Genomic DNA, 21,908 nt, shown 5'->3' with positions numbered 1-21,908 from the left:
GAAATATGGAAGTATTGGGACCATGATGGTGTCATTATGCCATTGAATTAATCAACCTATAACTGCCCTACTTTTGAACATTTTGTTGGGTTTTCTGTTACTTGCAGCTGAAACTATCCTATCTGATATTCCACCAAATCCCGTTACTTATTTTGTCAGCTCTGATAATATTGCTTCAGTTAATATGCAACCACTCCTTGAGTAACCTTTTAGGTACAGGAACATGACTGGCACAAGAATAAGAAAATATATTGAGATGTATTCAGAATTTTCTATTAAGGTAAATATCACCCTTGTTTTTTCAGACACCTTTGTAAACTGACAACTTCTTTGAAACTACCCTCTGAGGAAAGGCTTCTGAGTTCTTTGCAGCTGAGGAAAGCAAAGTTGTATATAGGCCAAAATGACACAAGCAATTAGTGGCAGAGCTGCGGAAGCAGCTCAATTTTCTAATTCCAAATCCCTACACCACGGTACCCAGTGCCAGTAAAGTGGAAAATATGTGGCAATGGGGCAGGTCGAATGTGAGGTATTAAGAGGCCTACAACGTCCCGCGAAGCAATCCGATGGCTCTACTACCGCTTGAAGTCCGCTGTGGCTCCGAGCCTGATACGGCTCGGTTGGGCTGCAGTCGCCGGGCACAATGCCCCTAGAATACACTGCGTTGGAGACGAGCAACCGGCCTGCGCCGACCTGAACTTTGTCCACCCAGAAGACACCCCTTTACATTCCATGGCCACGCAGTCCGCCCAAGACACAGCGGACTACTCAGGCTAAGACTAGGACCCGCACTCCTGGCCACTCAGGCATCTCACCTCGGCCGGACCAAAATTTCGGACCCACAGGGTACTGCCGGCCGAACCCACATTTCAGTACCGATACTCTTCAGGTTCCGGATTCTCTCCGTCTACTTGCTTTCCTTCTTCCCTGAAACATTACGTCCCTCCGCGGTCACGCTAACGCTCCACTTCACCAGGTCCGCCGGCACGAAGCTCACGGTGGAGACCCAGACAGCGGAACCGGAAATGCTTGGACAAACTGAGGGAAAACTACATCTCCCAGAATGCCAGGTGAGCCGGGCGCGGGAGGTCCTCCATTAAGGCGCCCGATTGGTCAACACTCAAAAGGGACTGCCCCCTCCTAGGTCACGCTAGCCAATCAGAGGCAGAGCTGCGTAAAAGCATGGGGGCCGGCCGCATCCGGCGGCTTTCCCGGCAAGTCCAGCGTAGGGGAGCATGGGAGCGTGGGAGCCTAACGGTGGTGCCGTCTCTCGGTCTCGGGTCTCGGCTGGGCGTCGCTTTCTGTTGCTTTTGACTGGATAGCGGGAGGCTTCCTGAGATCTTTAGTCTCGGAGCCGTAAGTGGGGCCCGGCCGGCCCGGGGAGAGGAGTCATAGGCTCAGGTCTTAAAGGGTGTGGGGATGCGAGGGGGTCCGTGGAGGAGCTTGGCAGCCGAATTGGCCCCTCCAAGTACTATTTTCTCCCCTCCCAGATCTGTCCCGAAGTCCCTGTGGCGACTTGAAGACACTACCACCCCTCAAGATGGCATCCACACTCCCTACAACCGGGGCCCAGGTGAGACCGGGTCCCTTCTCTCGGTCCAAGTTCCGGTCGCTCCTTTCTGGCCTCTGCCTGGCCTCTTTTGGAGGAGGGTGAGGCATGCCCGTGATGCGAGGGCTCCTCATCCCCAGAGAGCCCTTTCACCAAGCTGTCTCTGTTCCTACCAGGCATATAGGAGAAATGGCTTATCAGAGCCTTCCTTTTAGAACCACCAACTGGGAGCAGGGCCCATTGGAGAAGGCTATTACAGGGTACCTCAAAGTGTCTTTCTGGAATGCTGCTCAAACTTACAGATTTCTAAGCTTCATTCCACACCTGTTGAATAAACAGAAACAAACAGAAACCCCAGGTGATTCTTAATCACACCAGAGCTCTATTGATTTATAAGTTTGGTAAACTTAGGGAAAGAGGAGTAGGCCTGGATATGATGCTGCAGTGAGCTTAGCCATGAGTGTGACGAAGAAGAAGGAGAGGGACCAGCAAAGGGAAGGATGTTGGGAGAACACTGGACCTCCTGTCCTGTCATGAGTCTTCCCGGGCTGCTCAGTCTTCTCCTTTCCCTTAGAGCATCCCTACGTAATGGTTTCCTTAATGGTTCCCTGAGAGTTGTTCCCTCATCTTTGCTCTTCTAATAGGCTCTTCTAGAACTTCTCCCAGTTTACCGTTTTGGTCCTTATACCACTACCTCCAGTGGTCCATTTTTACTCTCTCCTTCCTAATCCCCACCTCCAGCCCTCAGAACCCATTCATACCCCCTCGCCAGCACTCAGGGACCTTTTCCACCAAGCCCTTTTCTCCCTTGCCTCTGATGTTTCTAGCTCTTCTCAGCCTTCCCAGACTGAGTAAGGGGGTAGCTTTCCAGCTTCTTGTCCTGAGATGGGCTCTCGTGTTGTTTCAGGGACCAGTGCTGTTTGAGGACCTGGCTGTATATTTTTCTCAAGAGGAGTGTGTGAGTCTGCACCCTGCCCAGAGGTCCTGCAGCAGAGACACGCCACAGGAGTGTTTGGAGGATATGGCCTTGATGGGTAACATAGTTGTTTTTCCTGCATTTTTGAACTTTGGTCATTTCTAGGATTAGGATTGCATATCTCATCCACATGTTGGTATGGGGGAGTGGGACCTATCCCTGAGTGATTTATGTGGACATGACAAGAACTTGCATGAGAGTGCAATTTTCAAAGGGTGAGTTGATTCTTAAAAGGCAAAAATTGGCAATTCCCTGATGGTCCAGTGGTTAGGGCTCGGTGCTTTCACTGCCAGGAGCCCCGGACAGGGAACTAAGATCCCATGCAAGCCATGCAGCAGGGCAAAAAAAAATTAGGGACTTCCCTGGTGATGCAGTGGTTAAGAATCCACCTGCCAAAGCAGGGGACATGGGTTCGAGCCCTGGTCTGGGAAGATCCCACATGCCATGGGGCAACTAAGCCTGTGTGCCACAACTACTGAGCCTGTGCTCTAGAGCCCACGAGCCACAACTACTGAGCCCACGAGCCACAACTACTGAAGCCCGCACGCCTAGAGCCCGTGCTCTGCAACAAAGAGAAGCCACAACAATGAGAAGCCCGTGCACCACAATGAAAAGTAGCCCCCGCTCTTGCAGCTAGAGAAAGCCCGTGCACAGCAGCAAAGACCCAATGCAGCCAAAAATAAATAAATAAAAATAAATAAATTTATTTTTTAAAAAATTAAAAATTTTTTTAAAAGGCAAAAATCCTGTCTAATACAGTGACTGTGGTTTTGCATAAGACCTGGTAATCTTTCCAGATATTTGTTATGGTCAATTCACAATTTTACTTGTGAAACTCCATTAGTATGGGTTACTATTATTTGCTAAAGGTTGGAAATCGCTTTAATCTTAAGGGGATGGTGTGCCTTTCTCACCTAAGAGGAACTATAATGTAGAAACATTCCTATGCCTGAGTAGATTTTATCCTTGACTAGGGTTGACTATTTGAACTTTCCCAGAACTCACATTTTATATTTTCTACTTCTGTCTTCATCATTTTGTTTTCCTCTACCTTCTTGAACATGTGAAGCATATTTATAATAGCTCTTTAAACATTCTTTTTACTAGTTTTATCATCTGTGTCATTTCTGGGTCTGCTTTTGTTGATTGATTTTGCTCCTAGTTACGGGTCATATTTTTCTGCTTCTTTACATGCCTGGTAATTTTTGATTGGATGTTGGACATTGTGAGTTTTATGTTGTTGTATGCTGGCTTTTGCTGTATTTTCAAAACAATTTTTGGACTTTGGGGTAGGGTGCTAATTTATCAGTAAGTTACTTGGGATCAATATGATCCTTTCAAGGCTTGCTTTTTGCTTTGTTAGGGTGTGTTCAGAGCAATCTTTAGTCTAGGGCTGATTTGGCCTGCTGCTAAGGCAGTGTCTTTCTAAGCATACTGCCTGATGCTCTGTGTGGTAGGGAGTCTTTCCATTTTGGCTGGTGGGAACATGAACTATTGAACTATTATGTGAATTCTGGAGATTGCTCTTTCTATTCCTTTTTGGTGGTTCTTTCCCTGACCTGGGGTAGTTTCCTCAGATGCATTTACAGATTAGTACGCAGCCAGAGTCTTAAGGGGACCCCATCTAGATGCCCAGAGCCCTCTGCCTGGGCATCTGCCTCTTCTCTGGTATTTTGCTGTCAAATTCTAGCAGCCTTGGCATTTCTGAACTTGGTCTCCTCGAATTAGCAAAACCACTGAAGACTGGATTTCCACACACTGCCCTGCAGCCCAGAAACCCTTTCCAGGCAGTGAGCTGGGGCAGTCATAGGGCTGTTGCTTTGGAAGGAAAGATCCCTTTTGGATTGATATATTGGCTTTATAAATTAAGAATATTTGGGAAAATATTAAAAACTAATGCTTTTGGGCAGGCCTGAGTTTTGTCAGCCATCCTATAGCTTCCTGGTCCTCTGTGTAACTAGTTTGTTCTTTCCCCAGTACTACTTGAGGGTGTTTATGTTTTGCTTTGTTTTGTTTTTATCAACAGGAGGAGAAGGCAAGATTGAGATTAATCAGAAGCTAAGGCTAGAATCTATGGGACTTGAAGAGCTTGCCCTAGAAAAATACTCCATTGCTGTGCCCCTTGTCTATTACCCAGAAAATTCCTCTGAGCATGGAGTTGGAAACCTTGAAAGGAAAATGTCAGGTAGAACTCCTGCTTGCAAGAAGAGGTTCATAAGCCTTTTAGTTACCATTGAAAACCACACCCCTTTGATAGAACTATCTCAGTGTTTAGGAACCAGAGCACTTTCTGAAATTCTTGAATTTCCTGGGGAAGAAGCCAAAAATTCATGCAAGTGTCCTGAATGTGACCAAAGCTTCAGTGATAGTTCATACCTTGTTTTGCATCAGAAAATGCATTCAGGAGAGAAAAAGTATAAATGTGGTGGCTGTGGGAAGATTTTCAATCACAGAGCCAACTTGAGAACACACCAGAGAATCCACACCGGCGAGAAACCATATAAGTGTGCCGAGTGCGGCAGCAGCTTCCGCCAGCACTCACATCTGTCTCGGCACATGAATATCCATGTAAAGGAGAAACCCTACACCTGTGGCATATGTGGAAGAGGTTTCATGTGGCTCCCAGGATTGGCACAGCATCAGAAAACCCACGCTGCCAAAAAAGCCTGTGGTAAATATTTTGGTCAGAAAACAAATCTGGCTTTGCCTGAGAAAAGGCACGGGTCAGCCAGCCAGCACCCATGCAGTCCGAGTGGGAAATGCTTTGGGCAGCCCTCGCACTTGGCCCTCCCCGAGCGGGGCCACGAGGACAACCCTGAACACTGCAGCGATTGCGGGGAAAATTTGCTTTCGTTCTCAGAATTCGAACCCTTAAAGTGTCCTGAGTGTTCGATGACCTTTCTTTGTATCTCTGAGCTTATCTCCCATCAAAGCATTCACAGAGGGGAAAAGCCCCATAAATGCAAACCCTGTGCAGAAAGTTTTATTTCGTACTCAGAGCTTGCATGCCACCAGAAGAACCACACAGGAGAACCTTTTAAATGTACTGTGTGTGGGAAAAGTTTCAGGTTGAAAACACATCTCATTGTCCATCAGCAAACCCATGCGCAAAACACCACGTAAATATAGCAAGTTTTCATTAATGCTTGTGCTTCTCAGTATTTATACTGAAAACTGGGGCACAGTTACCCTTTATGTGCCAGGTACTGTGCTAAGCATTTTACACACATTCCATGTAATATATCATTTAATTTTCACCACCACCTTGATTTAGGCACCATGATTTCGGTTTTATAATGGAGGAAGCATAGTCAGTGTCACAGCTACTGAACAAAGCCAGAATTCTAACTCAGGAGCTCAGTTACTATCCAGATTCCATTTGTATGAGCCGGAGAAAGATACAGAACTTATAAAAAAAAAATTCAGTTTTCACTAAAATGAAGGTTATTGCTAGAGTTCTTTTAATTTTGTTTACGTGGTTTCTAAGTAAGTTTTAGAAGGCAAATTTATTTATTGTTTGCTAGTTCTGCAGATCTAGGATCTAGGAAAGTAAGTACCTTTATATCTATTTTATACCTTTTTTTTTTTTGCTGTAACAATCAGAATGTAATGTTTGTATGAGATTATTGTTTTACATATGAATTTCTGGAGGGGTTTGGAAGCTTTTTTCCCTCCATGTGAAGTGTTCCCAAATGGGTTGGACTAGTTAGTGTCGAGATGGCTGTTAGTATCCGTGAAGTTAGTATCCATTCTCAGATCTGATGCCACTGGCCTTTGTGATTCAAGTGTTTGGAAGGAATTTTAGCAATCTGACTACAGCCCTTTCTGGTGCCTGGACTTGAGCAATGGAAAGGTACTTGCTTCTCTCTAAGAGGATTTACCTCCAAGTCTCTACCAAAGCACATTACTTGCCTTGCTATGAATAACAGTAACCCTTGTTTAGTGTGCATGCTCAATACTTCAGTTATATTAATTTAATCTTCAGAATAAATCTGACAGAAAAGGACTATCCTCGTTTCGTAAATGAGTAAGTAGAGCCCCTGGAGGGTACAATCAGTACATTGCCCAAGACACAAAAGTAGCAACGTGCTGAAGCTGGCATTTAACCTCTGGTCTCTGCTGTCAGAGGCCATGTGTTCAGCGACACTGCGTTATATGTTGGCATTTGCACCACATGTTAAAACTGCAGGCAGCTGGGGGACTGAGATGGGTGGGTGAGGATGGTCATCATGGAGGCTACCCTGTGCACGTGCTTCATTCCCTTAGTGCTTCATCCCAAGCCTGACTTACGTGTATGGTTACAAAGCAACTGAAAGACTGTTCAGGACTTGAGGTTCAAACTCCATCCCTATAATCAGAGATTGCAAACTCTACAGAGTATAGTTTTAGTTTAGTTTGAGTTTAGGTTTTAGTTGAGTTTGGTGTAAGAAAAAAGTTTTTCTTCCTCATATCCAAAGAAAGATACATATAGAAAATTGTTAGAGCTTAATCAAAATACTTGAAAATATATAGATACTGCTGTTACATGTAAATACTGGAGCAAAATATTGTTAAATGGAATGGTTATTAATGTTAAAGAACCAGGGGATCTTGTAAATGTTACATTCATGTGGAATTACTCTTTAACGCAAAATTGTGTACCTATCAGCAAAGCAGCATTTAAAGGGGTTTTTTATTGGGATGTGAGAATGGTCTTATTCTACATAAATGGTATAAAAGTATGGCATTTACTAAAATGGGATTATCACTGGGAAACCTCAGGAGTAATAATAGGCCCCTTTAGGACTAATTGGAGGAAAGTAGTACCTGGAAGGTAGGGTCTTTCTACTGAACAGCAGATTGAGAACTGAATGTACAAAAAGGTGCTGGCTACTGCTGTAAGCTCTTAACACTGATTAGAGGCAGGAAGATACTGTTGGTGAGGAAAAGGGAAACCAATAGCCCTAACCCAGCTCACCCACTCCTTTCCCACTTTTCCTCATTCTTCTTTTGCTTCTTGTTTGCAGATCCACAGTTGAGACCCTGTGCTCTGTATGTCAAGGTCACACTTGGCTCATTGTTTCCGATGTCTCCACTCTTAGGATACAGGACACCAGTCTGCCGGGCCTTTGGGGTCTCAAATAAAAAAGCGAGGTCTTCTATAGGTTCTTCTTCAGCAAGTCTCTCTGTCTGAGGTGGTTAGAATTGTGTAGAAAGATGGTCTCCAGTTAGGTTTCTTATCAGCCAGCTCTGGGATATAAACACCTTTGCTAAATATCAGAAAGTACTGCCTCCCTGCTTTTCTGCTTCTGCCTTCCGTGGGAGCAGCTGGCACAGTGCGCCATTGGCACATAGTAGGGGCTCCCATATTTCAGTTAACTGAAGAGTTGCAGGGTCGGGGATGAAACTGGGAAAGAGGTCCCTAGTAGCAGAGTTGCTGCAGAAAGAAGTAGAGAAGACTATTTTAGAAGGCGTTTGGACAGAGTGGTGCTGACCTGAAACATGGAAGCTGTCATCCTTTCCTTTGCTCCTAAGAAAGTACAGGGGAAGGTGAAAATTCATACCATCAATGACGTTCTGCACTCAGCATGGGAAGTTACCTTTCCAGATGAGGTTTCCTTCACAATTAACTTCAGTTTTTACATTTTTATTTTCTAGATCTTGGAAGATTATGCCAAACCTCCACAAGAGATTAGAAAAATATCTTTTACAAAGACATTAATATATACATGAGTATAATTAAAATGCCTTTTTGGTGTAATATTGTTAATGATTGTTATGCGGAGGAAAAAAAAAATCCCTGAGTGTCAGCTACTGTGAAAGAGGCATCTTTTCAGTTGTTGCTTTATTGTGCACTTGCACCTAAATCCATTTGCTGGATGTAATTCGAGCTGCTCTGAGCCCAAGGAGTTGAAGGAAGCGGTCAGTATCCATCAGTGAGACCCATGCTGGTTTTATGCAGATGGCTTTTTCACCCTCTGTTTACAGTGTTAACTGACAGATTCCACAGATGGTCATTAATTCAGAGACATCATTAGCCTACCATGTTTTTTTGTTTTTGTTTTTTTTTTAGCCACAATGCTACTTTTTTTTTTTAATTAATTTATTTTTATTTTTGGCTGTGTTGGGTCTTCGTTTCTGTGCGAGGGCTTCCTCTAGTTGCGGCAAGCGGGGGCCACTCTTCATCGCGGTGCGCGGGCCTCTCACTGTCGCGGCCTCTCTTGTTGCGGAGCACAGGCTCCAGACGCGCAGGCTCAGTAGTTGTGGCTCACGGGCCTAGTTGCTCCGCGGCATGTGGGATCTTCCCAGACCAGGGCTCGAACCCGTGTCCCCTGCATTGGCAGGCAGATTCTCAACCACTGCGCCACCAGGGAAGCCCCCATGTTACTTTTAATGAATACTTGGATGAAAGTTAATATAGGGATGAAAAACTAAATGCAGGAGTTTATTGCTAGGAACAGTCGGTTCACAACATTTTGCAGCATGGATATTAACACAGGCAGAGTGAAAACTTTGTACTGAAGAATTCAATTGTTGAACAAATTTCTTTGGTTTTGTTATTGATGCAGTGATGAAAATGTGTATTAAAGTCCTTAATGTGATTGCTGGACTATCAGGTTCTCTAACATCCGTCATTGATGAAACAGCATTATTCCAATAGCCTGCAGATGTTAAGTTTACATTTTGTAATTAAAGAAACTGTGGAATTTAATTGTTATTCTTGAAGGAGTTGAACTCAAAATAGTTTTGTTTACAGCGTTGTTGCAGTAGGTAATAGTCTATTCACATCTCTGCATTTAACATAGAAAATGACTAACCCAGTAATTCAGGGAGTTAAAACTAAAAACAAGTGACATTTCACAGCAAATGCTGTTTTGAGTCTTTGACTCCTGTGATTCCATATAATTAAGTGGCATTATTCTGATGACTGCAGCATGTCATACAATCTGATACTGCAGATTTTGCTCAAAGTAATGTGCCAATTTACTGCATATGTGTACTAAGCAGGTTATAGTTTATCTGAATAAAGAGTCTATTTGAAAGTGTTCATTAAACTTGTTAAGCCTATAGGATTTCCGTTGGAAAGTGTTTTTGCTTGGACATCTGTTTAAAAAGTAACTAAATAATCTTCATTAGAAGTGTTTATATTCATCTGTTTTAGTTTTGTAGATTGAGAGAGCTATTGATCTGATATCAGGATGACCATTATCCATCTCTTCACAGCCCGTCTGACTACAGGTGTTTCGTCTTATTTTTTGACATCCTTCCTTGTATTAACAATCTAGGGAGTGTGGGGATATGATATAAATATACAGTTATATAAACCTGAGAATATGCTGCAGTCTCTAGTTCCTTTGGATACCTTAGAAGTAATATGTGTATTGGAGGCACTTGTGCTGTTTGTTTAATGTTTTGATTTTACAGTTTTTGGTGTATTCTCATCAGTCTTAGCTCTAGAGTTAAAGCTCTCACTGGGCAGTGATTACTGTCTGATGTGCAATTTGGCATCTAATAAATGCTTTTTTATGATGATGACAATGAAGTGAACTTTAAAATTTTTTTTTACACTTTAGTAGTTTGAGATGTCAATGAGATGTGACATTGTGTGGCAGGATTGTGGCTTGGAAGGGGTTAATGAGTGACTTCGGCCGTTTAATAATGGAGGTAAAATCTTTTGCTCCCGGAAGTCAGAAGACTCCAGCACTGCTCCCGGGAGACGGCATTAGACGTCATTAGACGTCATCTTCCCTTCCAGTCTTTGCTCCACGACGGCTATACCTCCGGCCACGCAGGCCACCAAAGCCCTGCGTGGGCCGCCGTCTAGAGCGGGGGTTGGAGTTGAGGACGCGTGGAGTAGAGCTCCCAGAAGGCTTTGCGAGGCCTGGGAGAGACCTTGTGCCGCTCGGCCACCAGCCGCGCAGGCCGGCGGAAACACCAAAGAGACGAGACGCGCTAGAGCGGCCCACAAGGCTGGGAATCGAAAGTCCTACGCTTACTTCCGTCGCCGTCTTCCGGCGGCACAGCTGCGCATTCCTGGAGCGGCCGTGGTGGGCGGGGGACCCAGCGGCTGCTCGGCCAGACGCCCGGCCCACCTCCGCCACCCAAAGAGAGGCGGCCTCTGCAGAAGCCGAGCGGGGCGGGTGAGAGCGTCTGCGGAGCGGTTCCTCTGGTCTCTCTCTCCGCACCAGCGGGAAGGTTACGTGGGTGGGACTGTGGGGGGCCAGCCCGAATCTCGCACTGGTGACGGGAAAAGGAGCCCGGCGCTACCTCCTGGGCCCTAACCCTACTTTGGCAACGCGAAGCTATGGGCTCGCCCCGTTTGTCTCTTAACTTGTCGAAAGGGACGCTTTGAGCCTCTCACTTGCCCTGGGTAGAGTGTCTTCTGCCAACTAAAGAGTGTCGCTGCCTGTCCAGTTCTGCAAGGCTTGCGTCGTTAGCCACTGCAGTCACTGACCTTCAAAACGACCCGAAAGGAATTCAGGGCGAAGATCAGGAATGAGGCACTCTGTGCTCTGGGAAAACTGGCAGAGCCGGCCTTCAGAGAGTGAGATATTTTAAGGAGAAAATTTTATGAACCCAAATTCTTGCATCGTCCCATACTTGGAAAAGCACTAAAAGCATTACTAAGATATCTGTTCCTTGTGAATAGCAGTAACCTCCTACGGAGGGGCGTGCTGCATACCCCTTCGTCAAAATCACATATATTCCCCTCCTAAGTTCTTCAGGACAGTTTCTCAGAGCTATCTGAGAGGCTGTCTCCCCAGCTGTAGTCCTCGGTAAGACAATGAATAAACTTGACTCACAACTTTTAAGTTGTGTGTTGTTTTAAAAGTCGACACTTCTCTCTGGAACCAGCGCCAGTCTCTTCACCTGATTTCTGTGTACTCCACAGCCGAATTCTAACATGCTTTTGGTCAGCGTGTATCTTGGGATCACCTGAATCCACAGTCCCCACCCCCCCCTTTCCCGCCCCAACCCCCAAGCGAGCTTAGCCACTTCCATGACTACAAGTACCTCACTTTATGTCTAGCCCCAATTTTTCTTCTCTCCTGCACTCTAGATGCCTGTATTCAAGTGCAAAAGAGAGATCTTCCTTTGGTGTCTCTGAGGCATGAAAACACATGCCCAATGGAATATTACTCAGCCATAAAAAAGAACGAATTAATGCCATTTGCAGCAACATGGATGGATCTAGAGATTATCATATTAAGTGAAGTAAGACAGAGAAAGACAAATATATGATATCACTCATATGTGGAATCTAATTTTTAAAAATGATACAATTGAACTTATTTACAAAACAAACTTACAGTTACCAAAGGGGAAACGTGGGGAGGGGGTAGGGATAAATCAGGAGCTTGGGATTAACATACACACACTCCTATATATAAGATAGATAACCAACAAGGACCTGTGTGTATAGCACAGGGAACTCTATTCAGTATTCTGTGATAACCTATATGAGAAAAGAATCTAAAAAAGAATGAAAAATGTATATGTATAACTGAATCACTTTGCTGTAACCTGAAACTAACAAAATGTTGTAAATCAACTATATTCCAATAAAATTCAAACAAGCAAACAAAGAAAAAAAAAACACATGCCCAAAACCGAACTCATGCCTTTAGTCCTTTTTTTAAAAAAAAATTTATTTATTTATTTATTTTTGGCTGCGTTGGGTCTTGCTGTGCGCGGGCTTTCTCTAGTTGCAGTGAGTAGGGGCTACTTTTCGTTGCAGTGCGTGGGCTTCTCATTGCAGTGGTTTCTCTTGTTGCGGACCACGGGCTCTAGGCACGCGTGCTTCAGTAGTTGTGGCTCGCAGGCTCTAGAGCACAGGCTCAGTAGTTGTGGCTCACAGGCTTAGTTGCTCCGCGGCATGTGGGATCTTCCCGGACCAGGACTCAAACTCATGTCCCCTGCATTGGGGGGTGGATTCTTAACCACTGCGCCACCAGGGAAGTCCCAGGCCTTTAGTCCTTCATCTCTCTGCCTCCAGTATGTGGCGCCACATCCACACAATTGCTCATGCTGCTAACACACACTCCCTCCTCTGCTCCTCAAACTTTCAGTCATCAAGTCCTGTGGATTCTACCTCAAAAATATCTCTCAAAGCTGACTTCTCTCTCTCTCCACCCTTACCCAACAGCACTGACCCGGGTTGACAGCAAGGCAGGGACAGGGTTTTGACGTTGTGGGGATGACCATAGCCAGATGCTGCAGACTGGGACAAGCTCGGAGACAACAGACACTCAGGAGGCTGTTGCAATAAAGCGAGTGAGAGATGAGGGCCCTCACTAGGGGTCACAGGAATGAGGAAGATGGCGGGGCTTCAAGACAGATTGAGGAGGAAAAGGTGACGCTTTGGTGGGGTGAGAAAGCAGGGAGTCAAAGATGACTTGGAAGTTTCCGGTTTGGGTGACTTGATGGTTGGTAGCTTTGTGGAGAGATTGCTTGCCTCTCATGAGTTTACAGTTTTTCTAAACTTTCTAGGGAGACGTGTTCATCACAAGTGAGGGTGACAGTGCAGCTGTGTTCAGTGTGATTGAGAAGAGGTATGTTATGCTGTGAGAGGGGTCGCACCTGGCCAGAAAGAAGAGCTGAGAGCTAAACACCGACTTGACTTCATTGGTTGGAGGCTTCTGGAAAGGGCACAGGGTCCTAACAGAGAACATAGCAAGGGCCTCAGGTAATGTGTCAGCTGACCCCACATATAGTAAGCTTTTCTTGCTCACCTGTACTGTTTGTTTCCAGGGAAAAACAGAAATTGGAGAGCCCAGATGCCCAACCACACCCCACAGAGAGACAGGGTGTGACATTCCCAGATTCAGTTCAGTCCCAGCTGGTATGAAGCTGTCTCCTGAGCCATAAGATGCTTGCAAACTTGGGTGCCCTGGAACTCCCCATCCCCCAGAACTGGAGAGCCCCCTGATAAAAGGTACCACTGGGGGCGGGAATCGAACCTGCAAGCCTACCATCCTGGTCCTGAAACACTGCTGTCAATGCATTAGGCCCCTCTGCCAGGAGGGGTAGCTGCGCCAGAGAGGCTCTTAGCCACCTCTGGAGAGTGTGCCATCAGTGGCTAAAGCCAGAGATGCCCACCAAGGAGCAGATCCTGGAGCTGCTGGAGCTGGAGCTCTCCGGCCCATCCTGTCTGAGGGATCCACACTGGGTTCAGTGTCACACCCAGAGGGTGACAAGAGACAGCAACCCTGATGGGGGATTTGCAGAGAGAGCCCAGGAACCAGGATGCTGGGTGAGAAGGGCCAGAGGAGACTCAGAGAGTGAACACAGGATGGGTGATAAGCTCCTCTCCTTGGGAAAGAGTAGACGGGGGGATACCCTGAGCGTATGTTACACCCCTGCTTCCTCTTCCACCAGGGATCCTGTCTCCAAGGCCTCCAAGAGTCCACACCATTGAGCTGAGGGTCACCTTTATTTTGGCCCAAGAAAGACCCAAACTTTCAAGGTTTCATGGGCAGCTCGGAGTAGAACTGAAAAGAAAATTAGAGAGCATTTTGTCTAAAACCTCATTTTACTGATAAGGAAACTGAGGTGCAGACATCGTAGAGCTCAGTAACTGGCTGCCTGCAGCACTGAAAATGGAACCTGGCTCTTCAGTGCCTTTTCCCCATCCCAGGCCTTTTCCCACCGTCTCAGGCTGCCTCCTGGTCAGGTTCAAGTGCAGCAGCATGTGTGTGATCAGCTAACTCCCTGTGAAGAAGTAACTTCTGTCTCTCTCAAAAAGACATGGGTCTGGTTGTACAACTTTGTGACTATAATAAAAAAAACTGAACTTTGTACTTTAAAAGGATGAATGTTATGGTATATGAATTATATCTCAATTTAAAAACTTACCTTTGGGGCTTCCCTGGTGGCGCAGTGGTTGAGAATCTGCCTGCTAATGCAGGGGACACGGGTTCGAGCCCTGGTCTGGGAAGATCCCACATGCCGCGGAGCAACTAGGCCCGTGAGCCACAACTACTGAGCCTGCGCGTCTGGAGCTTGTGCTCCGCAACGAGAGGCCGCGATAGTGAGAGGCCCGCGCACTGCGATGAAGAGTGGCCCCCGCTTGCCACAACTAAAGAAAGCCCTCGCACAGAAACGAAGACCCAACACAGCCAAAAATAAATAAATAAATTAAAAACAATTTTTAAAAAAATTACCTTTGAAGTAAAAAAAATGTTGAAATGTATTTTAAAGCTGCAATAAAATATTTAAATGTAATATACAAAATAACGCATCAGAGACATGAAATAATTTATGCTACCAGCATGACTTATTTTGGGGCAGACCTGATAGTAAAGCTGCTTTTGCCTTTTCTGTGCAAAGATATCTTGTAAGATGAGCTGTTAGAACCATTAGCATTTGCAACTACTTATCTGTGTGCGTTAGAAGTTTCTCAATAGTGTGCAACCAAAATAAAAATCAAATAAACTGCATGTTAATATAGGAATGCAGTTCCCAAAAAGATTTTTTAAAATACTGAAAAGATGTGTGTCCTGGTTTAGGCATGATTTCCTTCCACAGAACCCACCTGTTGCAAAGGGAAAAGAGTGTCTCATAGTTTCAAAGAACTGAGCGTGGGAGAGTTTTCACTGGGGTTTGGGGAAAAGCTATGGACTGAGCAGGAAATCCAGATGAAAAGAGGAGCCGATGCATGTCTCTGGTGGGAGGCGAGCTTCCCGCTCAGCTCCTCTGCCCACCCCTTACTCTTTAGAAGCAAACTTCTCCATCAGAACTTTCTCCTTAGCTCCATTTTCTCCCTCCTGAGGGCATGTATCTGACTTCTGGTGTGATCCTTGACCTCCGATTCTCAAAATCCTGGATCAGAGAGGACTCTTACCATCCTCTTCCAGAACAGAGCCTGTTTCCCAGGAAATCATCCTGCTCAGTGCAGCATATGCCTCAGAAGTGGACACACAGGGGCATGCGCTCTGGAGGTGTCTGGGTCCCTGATGTGCTCTACAAACACACCTCACTGGTGGGCTTCTTCCCTGCATTCAAAGGAGTTCAGATGGGCCGGTGTTTATGAAGCCTTCATGTGGGGCGTTCTAGCAGGTATAACATGATCCCCCTCATCCCTGCACTGGCCCATCCAAGGTATTCACAGAAGCAACCAGGGCTCCAGGGGCAAAAAGTCTGCATGGCCGGAAGTCCAGCTTCCTAGAACTTAAAACAACTAGGATGCCCCCAAATGAAATGTTGCAGCTTGTGAAGTGGCGAGTTCCCCTGTCTACAAGAATTTCTAACAAGAGCCTGGATGACAGCTTATCAGGGTGTGGTAGGAGGATCTATGTAACAGGCAGTGTGGACAATCTTGCTTTTCCCTCCAGCAATAGGCTGTGATTTTGAAGAGGTTTGTAAAGAGGAGTGTGGGGCAGTTGATCACCTCCCAGTTTTGCTGTGGGCCAGCTTTGCCAGGGGCAGCCTTGCCCACTGGTCCACACTTCCAGTGGTGGCTGGACCAGACCCATGAGAGCCACCCAGAACGGGGACCAGACCTCTTGAGGGGCGAAGTATTTATGCCCATGGAGCCTTTGCCTTAGAGTGCTGGGGCATTCACCACAATGGAGGCAAGTAACTCGGATCCTCTCATTTTAACCTTATAAAGTTAAAGAAACAAGTTTGAAAGGGGAACTAGAGCCAGGATTGAAGCTAGGTCTGTCCAAAGCCAAAGTTCATGCACACCAGGTGCTATGGTCTGAACGTCTGTGCACCCCCCTAATTCCTATGTTAAAATCCTAACCCCCAGTGTGATGGTATTAGGAGGTAGCTCATGAGGATGGAGCCCTCATGGATGGGATTAGTGCCCTTATAAAAGAGACCCCAAAGAGTTCCCTCAGCTTTTCCACCATGTAAGGACACAGCAAGAAGACAGCCCATCTATGAACCAAGAAGAGGGCTCTCACTAGAATTCAACCTGACCGTGCTGGTGCCTTGATCTCAGACTTCCAGCCTCCAGAACTGTGAGAAATAAATATGTATTGTTCGTAAGCCACGCAGCCTGTGGGATTTTGTTACAGCAGCCCAAACAGACTAAAACACTTGGCTACGCTGAACTATGTCCCGACGCTCGTTTATTAAAGTTTTCCAAAAGGTAAAATAAATGCCTTAAAACTCTTCCTCTGGACACTGTCTTTAGCCTGCACACCCCCATTCCACATGAACCATCTATCTCTCTGCAGCGTCACTTCCTAAGACTGTGCCACTTGCAGAATTTTGCAACTCTGGCCTTCCCTTCCACTGCTGAAAACACTGCTCCTGTCCTCCCAAGACCTCGGTGCAGGTGTCCCCTCCTGACACTCGGACACATCCATGGCCCCACATCTCCCAGGGGGACCCAGGTGAGCCCTAACTTGTAACCTTTATCGTTGGTTGTTCCACCCTCCTTAAAGCTGCTCCCATCCGGGATGGCCTCCCTCTGCCACTTTTGTCTCCCTCCTGGCCCCTAACCCTCTGCTCCAGCTCCTAGGACAAGCCCTTCCCTGGACCTCTGCCCCAATTCCTGCTTGCAGCTGCTCCAGGAACACTAATGTGCGGTGCCACTCTCACAAGACTCAGGGGCCCTCTGGCAAATTTTTCATTGGGGTTTTTGAAAATATGTATTTGCAAAAAGTAAGGAGCACATTATTCATAATGGCCAGAAGGTGGAAATGACCCCAATGTCCATTGACAGATAAATGGTTAAAATGTAGTCTATCCATAGGAATTCCCTGGCAGTCCAGTGGTTAGGAATTGGTGCTTTCACTGCCGGGACCCAGGTTTGATCCCTGGTCTGGGAACTAAGATCCCACAAGCCACATGGGGCAGCCAAAATAAATAAATAAATAAATAAATAAATTTTAAATAAATAAATAAATAAAATGTGATCTATCCATACAATGGAATACTATTAAGCCATAAAAAGAAAAGAAATTCTAATGAACCTCAGGAACATTGTGCTAAGTGAAATAATCCAGTCACAAAATGACAAATACTGTATGATTCCACTTATACGAGGTATGTGGAGTAGGCAACTTCGCAGAGACAGAAAGTAGAATGGGGGATGCCAGGTGCAAGAAGAGGGGGAATGGGGAGTTAGTGTTTAACGGGGACAGAGTTTCAGTTTTGGAAGATGAAAAAGTTCCAGAGATGGATCATGGTGATGGCTGCACAATATTGTGAATGTACGCGATGCCACTGAATCGTACAATAAAAATGGTTAGAATGGTAAACTTTGTTATGTATATTTCACCATGATAAAAAATTTTTTAAAAAGTAATGTTAAAAAGAAAAGTAAGGAGCAGCATGAAGGGGCATTGAAGAAAGGGCGGGTGCCTCTGCTTTGGGGTGCCTCTCTCTAGGACATCAATTTTTCATAAACAGACTTTTGGAGGAATTCTTCCCCCCTTCCAGGACATTCTCTACCGCGACCCCAGTGTGAGCAAGTGCCAAATCCAGGAAAATAGGACCTCTCCACCCTCGAACCCCTGCGGCCTCTCTGCTCATCCCAGGCACAAGTATTTGGATCTGAAAAGGTGACAGAAGGAGATTTCAAGATGCTGTTTTACTTGACACATAATTCATTTTCTTTTTATGTAACACTTTACAGAAAATACTTTCACACACGTGTGTTCACTTCACCAATCATGTGAGGTAAGCAGAGCAGGTCTTCCCATTTCCAGTGGAGGAAACAGGCTTGAAGAATTTAAGTGACACATCCAGGTCAGGGGGCTGGGGGACAACAGAGCTGCGAGCAAAGCCATCCTTGGTCTTAGCCTGGTACCAAGTCCACTCTGGTTTGTTTATGGAGCTGCCTCAGACTTGACTAAGTCAGGTCAGGTAGGTAGACCAAGGTAGGTTCGTGGGGCTACCCTACTTGGCTCTGCCCTTATCTGGTCCAGACGAATTTCTAGAGACAGGAGTGACATTTTGCCTCACACGTCTGTTTCACTGGCAATTCAGGACTGTTACCGTCTTAGTCAGTTTTGTATTTTGGCAGGTGACAGACAGTGCTTTAAAGAGAGTTACTGCAATTGTGCAAAAGTATTACATTACAACAGAATGGGAGAAAATATTTGCAAGTCATTTATCTGATAAGGATTTGATTCCAGAATATATAAAGAACTCTTCAACTCAACAATAAAAAGACAAAACCCCCAGTTTTAAAAGGGCAGAGGTTTTGAATAGCCGTTTCTCCAAAGAAGATACACAAATGGCCAGTAAACACATGGAAAGATGCCAACATCATTAGCCAAAAGGGAAGTGCAAATCAAAATCACAATGAGACACCACTTCATATCCACTAGCATGGCTACGATCAGAAAGACAGATAATAGCAAGTGTTGACAAGGATGTGGAGAAATTAGAACCCTCATACACTGCTGGTGGGAATGGAAAATGGTGCAGACCCTGTGGAAGACAGTCTGGGGGTTCCTCAAATTCTTAAACATAGAGTTACCACAGGACACAGCAATTCCACTCCTAGGTATACAACCAAGAAAAATGAAAACATATGTTCACAGAAAAACTTGTACATGAATGTTCATAGCAGCATTATTCATAATAGACAATCAGTGGAAACAACCCAAATGTCCATCAACTGATGAATGGATAGACAAAACATGGTCTGTTCACAGAGTGAAATATTATTCGGCCACTAAAAGCATAAAGTACTGACATGTGCTACCACATGGATGAACCTTGAAGACATTGTGCTGAGTGAAAGGAGGAAGGGGGCTCAAGGGGGCCCAGGGATGGGGAGTGAGGAGTGACTGCTTATGAGACAGGGTTTCTTTCTTTTCTTTTATTTTGGCCACACTGTACGGCCTGTGGGATCTTAGTTTCCTGAGCAGGGATTGAACCCGTGCCTCCTGCAGTGGAAGCCTGGAGTCCTAACCACTGGACCGCCAGAGAAGTCCCAAAGGTTTCTTTTTATTTTTATTTATTTTTTAAAATTTTTATTTATTTGTTTATTTATTTATTTATTTATTTATTTATTTATGGCTGTGTTGGGTCTTCGTTTCTGTGCGAGGGCTTTCTCTAGTTGCGGCAAGCGGGGGCCACTCTTCATCGTGGTGCGCGGGCCTCTCACTGTCGCGGTCTCTCTTGTTGCGGAGCGCAGGCTCAGCAATTGTGGCTCATGGGCCTAGTCACTCCGCGGCATGTGGGATCTTCCCAGACCAGGGCTCGAACACGTGTCCCCTGCATTGGCAGGCAGATTCTCAACCACTGCGCCACCAGGGAAGCCCAAAGGTTTCTTTTTAGGCTGTTGAAAATGTTCTAAAATTAGATTATGGTGATGGTGGTATAACACTGCAAATTTAATTATTAAACTGTACACTTTAAATGGATACATTTTATATGTGAACTATATCTCAATAAAGTTGTAAAAAATAGCATTTTGGTTTTAGAAATATCTGGGGGAAATTTCAACTCTATCTATCAGATGGTATTTGGGAGTTGTTAATTTTGTTGGGAGCGATAACGGTATTATGGGATGGGTTTTACAAGTCCTTATCTGCTGTAGATGGAAAATGCTTTTCAGAGAAATCTGCGAGGTCCAGATCCCTCACATATGCATGGAATCTTCCCCTCTCCCTGTCTCCTGGGGTAAGCCAGGGACCAAATAACCAAGGTAGGAATCATCCCACCCCCACATGGGTGAATACAGGGCAAACTCAGAAAACATGGTGACACTTACAGACCGCTCTGTGGGTAAAGGGTGCACACAAAAGGAGAGAGGTTATTTTCTCATATGGGGTAGCCGATTGTAAGTCAGCAGGTCAATGTTTTGTGCTGAGACCCTCTGGTGGAACCACACATGCGGGCTCTTACATTTGAAGAAGTGAGTACAGACCAGCAAATGTGGCTGAGTGCCCAGGGGCCTTCTACCAGGACTTCAGACCCTCATGGGCACTCCTCACCTGGAGCTGAGCCTTACCTGTCAAAGGAAAACTGGGCTGGGGGAGGCGGCAGCATCACAGGCTTGAAAACCTTTTGGGAGTGAGTGATATTCAGAGTGGTGATTTTGTCACATTTATTCAAGGTCCACAGTTGAACAGGTACCCAAAGACATTAAGATTCAGCAATTATTAATTTCATAATCAGAAGACAGAAAACACACACACACGGGTTCTTCAAAACATACCAAGTAAACAAAGCTCTTATTTTAAGAGAGATTTCCTGTCCCAAATCTAAGGAAAGTGGAAATCTATGTTCCTTTGCTTTTAGGAGAGATCGTCTTTGACTAACCAAATTGATTCACTAGATGGATGTGGTCGGCTGAATCACAGTCCCCGCCAAAGATGTCCACATCCTAATCCCTGGAACCTGTGAATGTTCCCTTATATGGCAAAAGGGATTTTGCAGGTGTATTAAGGATCTAGAGATGGGGAGATATCTCAGATTATCTGGGTGGGCCCAATATAATCATAAAGGTCCTCCTAAGAGGGAGGCTGGAGGATCAGAGTCAGAAGAGAAGGTGATGTGATGACAGAGATTGAAGGGATGCATTTTGAAGATGGAGGGAGGGGCCACAGGCCAAGGAATGCCAGCAGCCGTTAGAAGCTGAAAAAGGCGAGGAAACAGATTCACCCCTCAGAGCCTCCAAAGGAACCAGCCCGCCTGACACCTTGACTTCTACTCAGTGAAACTGATTTAGGACTTCTGACCTCAGGAACTATAAGATAAGACATTTGTGTTGTTCTAAGCCACTAAGTTTATGGTCATCTGTTACAGCACCAAGAGGAAACTAATACAGATGTAAATATAATTAGGGAAGTTACTAAGAAACAACAGTGAAACTGGCCTGGAGAAAAAAAGGTGGTAACAGAATAAGGAATCAGGAGGCTCTGACCGGTGAGAGGCAGGGGACAGGAGTGAGAAAACGGGCAGGCCTAACAATAAAGATAAACTCTTCTAACATCTAACATAGTTGTTGGGAAAGGGACCTTGGATTAGATTCTGAAGGCCCACCAAATACCAGGAAGCAGGCCACTGGGCTCCCATTAAGTCTCTCTCTGCCCAAAAGATGAGAGGTTTTGTCCACTGCATTCAAAGACTGCCACCGGGATCTCTGATTCAGGCAGGAATGGGCCCCAGGGTGAAGCAGGGGCCCTCGACTCTTCAATTACTGAACACCTATTTCTCCTGGCTGGGTGTGGGCTAAGTTCTAAAGCTAAAGTGATGGAAAATCAAGGTTCTGTCCTTAAAGAGCTTTTAACATATATAGCACAGTTCCCCAACCTTGGTACTACTGACATTTGGAACAGATAACTGTTTTGGGGCCGTCCTGTGCACTGCAGGATGTTTAGCTACATCCTTGGTCTGTACCTACCAGAGGCCAGGAGCTACGCTCCCTTCCCCCAAGTCATAACAACCAACGGTGTTTTCAGACGTTCCCAAATATCCTCTAGGGGGCGA

At 45.5% G+C, this 21,908-nt stretch overlaps 2 protein-coding genes across 2 annotated transcripts in view; one reads left to right on the top strand and one right to left on the bottom strand.

Moving 5' to 3' along the window:
* NAA60 (N-alpha-acetyltransferase 60, NatF catalytic subunit) overlaps positions 1–960 on the bottom strand; it is a 44,390-nt gene extending 43,430 nt beyond the window's left edge. Inside the window, exon 1 of the mRNA XM_061208847.1 lies at positions 816–960. The gene's annotated coding sequence lies outside the window, so the exon portion shown is untranslated. The remainder of the gene's footprint in view (positions 1–815) is intronic.
* Positions 961–1,219: 259 nt separating this feature from the next.
* On the top strand, positions 1,220–5,668 carry ZNF597 (zinc finger protein 597). The gene is made up of 4 exons (XM_061209281.1): positions 1,220–1,356; positions 1,491–1,573; positions 2,457–2,583; positions 4,552–5,668. The coding sequence occupies exons 2-4, from the start codon at positions 1,541–1,543 to the stop codon at positions 5,646–5,648; spliced, it is 1,257 nt and encodes a 418-aa protein (XP_061065264.1). The 5' UTR covers positions 1,220–1,356; positions 1,491–1,540; the 3' UTR covers positions 5,649–5,668.
* Positions 5,669–21,908: the final 16,240 nt, after the last annotated feature.

The sequence above is a fragment of the Eubalaena glacialis genome, chromosome 13 (genome assembly GCF_028564815.1).
Source record: "Eubalaena glacialis isolate mEubGla1 chromosome 13, mEubGla1.1.hap2.+ XY, whole genome shotgun sequence".
Taxonomy (NCBI): domain Eukaryota; kingdom Metazoa; phylum Chordata; class Mammalia; order Artiodactyla; family Balaenidae; genus Eubalaena; species Eubalaena glacialis.
Note: the sequence above shows the minus strand (reverse complement) of the source record. Positions and strands in the feature narration are given on the sequence as shown.

Bases quoted from the DNA above. Each gene is read 5' to 3' on its own strand.
- ZNF597 (XM_061209281.1), top strand. From the start codon at position 1,541: ATGGCATCCACACTCCCTACAACCGGGGCCCAG. The intron at 1,574-2,456 runs GTGAGACCGGGT...GTGTTGTTTCAG, and splicing joins TCCCTACAACCGGGGCCCAG to GGACCAGTGCTGTTTGAGGA. The intron at 2,584-4,551 runs GTAACATAGTTG...TTTTATCAACAG, and splicing joins GGAGGATATGGCCTTGATGG to GAGGAGAAGGCAAGATTGAG.